This window comes from Mixophyes fleayi, chromosome 3 (assembly GCF_038048845.1).
Source record: "Mixophyes fleayi isolate aMixFle1 chromosome 3, aMixFle1.hap1, whole genome shotgun sequence".
NCBI lineage: Eukaryota > Metazoa > Chordata > Amphibia > Anura > Limnodynastidae > Mixophyes > Mixophyes fleayi.
The window spans coordinates 199,305,656-199,312,452 of record NC_134404.1 but is presented as its reverse complement, the minus strand read 5'-3'; the positions used below and the strand labels follow the sequence as shown (position 1 = coordinate 199,312,452).

Sequence of the window (6,797 nt, the reverse complement as noted above, 5' to 3'; positions counted from 1 at the left end):
AATGGGTGGCCTGTCAGTTTCCAACCAATGCAAGAGGCTTTGCTTTGATTAGTCATGTGTGGGAACATTAGTCATTAGTTTGGGAACACTGCACTATATTGATTAGTATTGGTGAGACCCCAAGCATTGAAATGCATTGCATCTACTACTAACCAGAGTAGCTTTCCACCTTCTAACCAATCAGAGCATAGGTGCTCTATATTGATTAGAAGCTGGTTCCTACACTAGCTCACTGTGACCTTTAGAATCCAAGTCAAATTACTCACCCTTACCTAGGGAGCTCTTAACAATACCACCACTTCATCTCAAATCTCATCTCAAAATACTTTCCTTCTCACTCTCTTAGGTCTACTTCTGACCTATGCCTCACCTCTGGTAACCATCAACTCGCTCCCACTACAAAACTTCTTCTGTGCTGCTACCCAATGTTGCAATAAAAGTCTTATGTCAGATACCTTAACCTCTTTACCTCCTTCATCTTAGCACTTATAACCTGAATTAATGACACGAGACCTGAAATAGGGCACAAATAAATGATTTATTCATAAACATGGTGGAGGTGAAATAAGCAGTCAGTCCGACGTGTGCCAGGCAAAACCCAACTGTCCTAGCATATCCTTAGGACTACAAACTGGGGAACAACCAAACCCCTGGGTTCAAGTGGGGGACCAACCAATCAAACCCCGGGCGCACATATCTACCTGGACGGGGCACCACGTCCTGAATCTACCGAACCCGCCCCTCCTCTGGGCTATACTGGAAGCAACCACAGGGCAGCCCACAAGGGCGGTGCCTGAAACCGAGACTAATAGCCGATTCACTCGAAGGGAGGCGGGTTCACCATGCCCAATACCGTAATGTGGGCCCAAACCACTGGCCGTCGACTGTACTGCTTTTCCGGCCACAACTCCATCCGTCTTCACCGAGAGGTATGCTGTTGCCAACGCTGATATCCATCAACAGAGCATCCAGTCGCGTCCTCTTCTCATCAAACGTAACCAGGGAGGGTGGGTGGGCAACTTCCAAACTGCCAAGGACTGAGCAAACTCCGCCCATCCAACTTATAGTCCTAAACCCCTCCCCTATGACACCAGATGGGCGTACCCAAAGATTAACTGTTAACACTCCAGAGAATAGCTCAGTTAAAGATACAGCAAAGCTTTTATTATCTTTCGGTCCTATGCAGATCTCAGTTCTTATAAAAGTCTTATGTCAGATACCTTAACCTCTTTACCTCCTTCATCTTAGCACTTATAACCTGAATTAATGACACGAGACCTGAAATAGGGCACAAATAAATGATTTATTCATAAACATGGTGGAGGTGAAATAAGCAGTCAGTCCGACGTGTGCCAGGCAAAACCCAACTGTCCTAGCATATCCTTAGGACTACAAACTGGGGAACAACCAAACCCCTGGGTTCAAGTGGGGGACCAACCAATCAAACCCTGGGCGCACATATCTACCTGGACAGGGCACCACGTCCTGAATCTACCGAACCCGCCCCTCCTCTGGGCTATACTGGAAGCAACCACAGGGCAGCCCACAAGGGCGGTGCCTGAAACCGAGACTAATAGCCGATTCACTCGAAGGGAGGCGGGTTCACCATGCCCAATACCGTAATGTGGGCCCAAACCACTGGCCGTCGACTGTACTGCTTTTCCGGCCACGCCCGGATCCCTAGGATCCGCGGCCCGCCACCATACTAAAAACCTTCTGATGCTAAAAACACATAGATATCCCGAACAAAAATAACCATGCCTTCATCGCTCAAATGAACTCCGTCCCCCCTATATAGCGAGGGGCTCTGATAACGAATACTCGGGTGTACAATCCGCCAACCACCCATGGAACGTAAAAACCGTGAAACCACCGAATTAATTTTCCTCCGTACTCCATCAGCAACACGCCCTTCAGGAAACGCACGCCAAGCCATCCTTGGCACAATATCCGACCAGCAAATGACAAGGGAAGGCCAAGATGCTTGCACCCAAGCCAAGTCCTCCTGGATACGCAAAATCAAATCCACCGACTTGCACCCTCCTATGTCATTACCACCCAGATGAATAACTAAGACCTGAGGTACCCCTTGAACGACAACATAACTACTCAGGAGATGCCGAAAACCAGACCATCTAAGACCTCTACGACCTATCCACTGCACTACCATTGCCCCCTTAAACAGAGAAGTATCCTTAGCTGCCCTGTGCAATCGAGCCCAGTGAATATAAGAGTGTCCCAGCACCCAGATGCGCAGCGGGGTCCGATGGTCTGTAGGGTGGAGAAAACCAAACATTAGTCAACAGCAACCATACGTGCTCATACATCCAGGAAACGGAACTCAGAGAGCCCCTATGATGTTGAAAATTTGAACTTGACAAAACACAGAAAGCACAAGAGCTAACAAATGCTCAGCACACCAGACACAAACACCCAAGAACACGCCCACACCGACAAAAGAAGGAAAAAGGTTTTGGGCGGAGGCACAGACGAAGGTGAAACCATAAAACCCAGTGGGAAAAAAAATGGAGAAAGCCCTTCGAGCCCGACCTCCAAAGGCCCGAGCAAGTCTAAGACCTGTGCCACCACCGCAGGAGATAGATATGTAAAAGATAGGAAGATTTAGGTAAGGAGAGCAGGACGAACATAACGCTTATATACCTTGGTTTTCCACCTGCCAACACCCTGTATGGCCCGTTCTGATGCCCCAGCCAAAGCTGCAGACGTGGCAGCACCAATTCTGAATGAATGAGTGCCGAACTGGGATCCGTCCAAGCCCAGCTTAGACAATGTACGCTTAAACACTGCCGTAAACTGGTACCGGGTGAGGGGGGTACCATCACCATGCACCAGCCACGGAATTGCAGACACAGGACGAATAACAGCAAATTCGTTCATAATAACAACAGGGCAAACTAAGAAACCCACCTTTGGGGCCAATGTAACCCACTGCCCTCTACCTAACTGGTCAGACTTTGATCTCCTGATTTTACAACATACTGAGGAAGGGGAAATAATAACATGCTGCGCCAACATTCCTGACAAAGGACAAGACTTAGAAGAGGCCACTACCTCACTTACTCTAAACGCTCCAAAATAAAGCATGACAAATGCTGCGCGAAATAAGGCTGTCTCAAATGCATCACGTGCTACTTCCTTAATAGCCCCCAGCAATTCCGTCAACAAAGCCTCACCGATGGGCCGTCTTCCATCCGGAAGCGCAGGGCGCTCCCTCGCCCAACCCTTTAATGCTTTGGCTATAATAAAACTTTTCGTGTAATCGACCTCATTCCTAAGCCTGGTAAAAAAGGATATCCCGGCCAAAGCCCCTGACACTGCCGCTTTGGACTTACCGGACTTGAAACCTGCCCAAATATACGCTAGCATTAGCTGATGCCCTGAGGCCACTGACTCGCGCCCCTGGTCCCGGAACGCACACCAGTCATGCCAAGCCGACCGATACTTCTCCCTGGTAGCGGGTGCCAATGATGATTCAGCCAGACCCTCTACTCCGGCTTGACAATCTGCCAGATATAAGTGGGACAAGGTGAACCCGACAGGGATGCCTGAGGTGCCAAGGCTCGAAATTTCTCCCATTCCCCCCTAGATAATGAATCTGCCAGCGCATTATCCACCCCAGGAACATGTTGCGCCCTGAAGCTAATGTCATCGACTAAACACCTCCATACTAATCTCCTCAAAAGTGTGATGACCGGCTGAGAGGTGGCCTTCTGCCGGTTGATTACTTGCACGACACCCAAATTGTCACACCAGAAAACTATCTGTTTCCCTACTAATCTGGGGGCCCACAATTCAAGGGCGACTATGATCGGGAAGATTTCTAACAGCAACAGGTTAGCAGTCCAGCCGGCCTGCACCCATTCTTCTGGCCACCGCTCAGCGCACCAGTCACCTGCGAAATATGCCCCGAAGCCCACACCCCCTGCCGCATCAGTATGTAGCTCCAGCTCCTTACTAGACACAGGGAGAGAAGGCCACAACCTAACCCCGTTAAAATCCCACAGGAAAAGATCCCAAACTGCCAAATCCGTCCGGATTTCGGCAGATAGCAGTACTCGACAGTGAGGTCCCTTACGCCCTGACGTTGCCCTTTCCAGCTTCCGACAGAACACACGACCCATTGGAATTACCCGACAGGCGAAGTTAAAAAGTCCCAGTATAGACTGAGTCCTTTTCAATGACATCCCTTCAGACCCAAGCGCCACCCCTATAAGCTCCCGCAGTTTCACTACCTTCTCTATTGGAAGCCTACAAAGACCCAAGACCGTATCGATCTCGATGCCTAAATACGCTAAACGGGTAGTAGGACCCTCAGTTTTATCATGCGCGACCGGGACACCAAGTGACTGAAAAAGAGCCCTAAGTGAAAACAAAACATCCCCACAGGTGGGTCCCTGGCTTGGGCCCACTACAAGGAAGTCATCCAGGTAGTGTGCCACGCCCTGGTGACCGGTTCCGGCACAAACGCACCAGTGTAAAAACGTGCTAAAACACTCGAAGAAGGAGCATGAAACTGCGCACCCCATAGGGAGGCATTTATCCACATAGTAACCATCGCTCAGATGGAAACCCATGAAAGGGAACGAGTCCGGGTGCAATGGAAGAAGCCGAAAGGCCGACTCGATGTCAACCTTCGCCATCAAAGCCCCGGGCCCAAAAGATCTCACCATCTCCAGCGCCTCCTCAAAAGACTGATACACTACCCTGCAGAATTTTTCAGGGATGGCATCATTAACCGATGCACCCTTTGGAAAAGAGAGGTGCTGAATTAGGCGAAACTTCCCCGCAGCCTTTTTAGGAACCACCGTTACCGGTGACACTACCAGGCTCCGATAAGGAGGGTTCGCAAAAGGCCCAACCATCCGCCCGAGCGCCACCTCTTTACGCACCTTCTCCGCCAAGATTTCGGGGAACACCGTCGCAGATTTTAGGTTAACCATCGAGGCGGTCTCGACAGACCCCTCGATAGGTAACCAAAAACCATGCCTAAAACCCTCCCGTAAAAATTCCGCAGCCCATCTTATTGGGTAGCGGTCCAGCCAGCGGCCGAGATTGACCACGTTAATTGGCGACGCGGCTTTCCGCAGGTCCGGAAGCCGTTCGATTCCGTCGCCACCCCCTCCTCGACTCTGCCTGTCACAAGTCTTAGCTGGGTGACCTCCACCGCAGCGGGTGCAGGTGTGTGAGAACCTACACGCCGCTCCGCGCAGGCAACCGGACTTGTTAAAAGGGAAACAGCGGCCCCTACCCTCAAAGGGCACGGCACCCCTGCCGCGCCCCGACGGCCGCCGCCAACCTGAACCCTGTGAAGACTCTCCCCCGCCATCTTGGGACACCTGTAACCATACCTCCACATCCTTGAATCCCAACATGAGGCTCGCATGTCCATCATATTTCTCCCGAAAAGCTTCATCATAGGCCAGCCATACCCCGGGGCGTGATGATGCATACATCTCATGGATCATGTGTAAATATTTCAACATGTCCATCCACTCTGTAGGGCGCGTTTCTAAATAACACGCCGCAAAAAGGTAGGCCCCCATAAGCCAGTTCTTGTATGACCTATAACTCGTCTCCCCAGCGCCACCCCGTGTGAGGGCTTGGGCTACCGCTTTTTTCCCCTTATTGGTCATAGCGAACATGTCAATGAGTCGGCCTTTACGAATTCTGTCTCTGACTACCATTCTAACCCCCTGCAGTATCCCGGTACTAGCACAGCGCAGCTCCTCGTCACCTGTAAGACGGGAACCTCTTGCCTGCCTAAAACGCCCGTCAGCCGGCCTAGCTCCAGCGCGCGGTACAAAATGCTTGCGCAATTTCTTAATCAGTTTCTTGGAGGAAGACCCAGACAAATCTGAACCCGTACTAGAGCTATAACAATCGGACCACACGGATTGCACATCAGGTACATCAGACAAATCACGCTCACCTGCCAACGCCGAACCAGTCTCAGAACCCTGCGTCCAGCCTTCGTCCCCGGACCATGCCTGGTGACGGCCGACTTGCTCCGCTCCAACGAAACGCTCCTCCTCATACTCACCGGCCACTGCTGAGAAAGAAATGTTACTACCAGAAGCTTGAGACTGGGAACCACGGGACGTTGCTCTATGCTCTCTGTCATGATCTGAACTCACCCCCTGACCCAGCTCCCAGCCCGACACTTCCCTATAATTCTCCGCCCCCAGGGACTCACTCACCGGAACACCCCCATCGTGTGACTCGCGCCGCTCGTCCGAGCCGTGCGTGCCTCTCCTATGCCCAGACCAGGACCGTTGCCCTGGGCTCCTACCCATGACCTGAGACCCCGAAGAACCCCGCACCTGACCCCTATGCTCCCCGGAGACTGAGTGACAGGACCCCCCTCTTCCCACCGGGATGCCCCTAACACCAGAACCCACAGGGGCCACTGATGCCTCCCCCCGAACCACACTGCTGCCCCTGCTATGAACCCTATGTGCCGCTGAACCTGCTGAGGCACAATCTGCCTCTGCATTCTGCACCCTTATCGGGCCCAAACTACTCCTGCTACCCCTGATGACTGAACTGGCTCCCACTATGCCCGTTGAGGAGCTATCTGCCGCTGGAACCCGGGATAATTGGAGAGGAGGGGGTCGCCCCACCTCAGGACCAGGATGCCCGCCCGCCCTAACATGGCCACCATGAACCCGCTGCCCGCGGGACTGCTGAACTCTACCAGCAGCGGGTGGAGGGCCCCCCGCCGCTATGCTACCCCCCGAGGACCACCTGTCTCTTCTGGATGCTCTCTGCCCGGGAAT

The 6,797-nt window shown here is 52.2% G+C and overlaps 1 protein-coding gene across 1 annotated transcript; it reads right to left on the bottom strand.

Moving 5' to 3' along the window:
- Window positions 1-1,705: 1,705 nt before the first annotated feature.
- Window positions 1,706-6,429, bottom strand: LOC142143215 (uncharacterized). The gene is made up of 3 exons (XM_075200927.1): window positions 5,951-6,429; window positions 3,354-3,524; window positions 1,706-2,271 (listed from the first exon to the last, which is right to left on the bottom strand). The coding sequence occupies exons 1-3, from the start codon at window positions 6,312-6,314 to the stop codon at window positions 1,706-1,708; spliced, it is 1,101 nt and encodes a 366-aa protein (XP_075057028.1). The 5' UTR covers window positions 6,315-6,429.
- Window positions 6,430-6,797: the final 368 nt, after the last annotated feature.

Bases quoted from the DNA above. Each gene is read 5' to 3' on its own strand.
- LOC142143215 (XM_075200927.1), bottom strand. From the start codon at position 6,314: ATGGGTAGGAGCCCAGGGCAACGGTCCTGGTCTGGGCATAGGAGAGGC. The intron at 3,525-5,950 runs GTGAGCGTGATT...TATATCTGGCAG, and splicing joins GACTGGTTCGGCGTTGGCAG to ATTGTCAAGCCGGAGTAGAG. The intron at 2,272-3,353 runs GTAAGTCCAAAG...TCCACCCTACAG, and splicing joins TTGGGCAGGTTTCAAGTCCG to ACCATCGGACCCCGCTGCGC.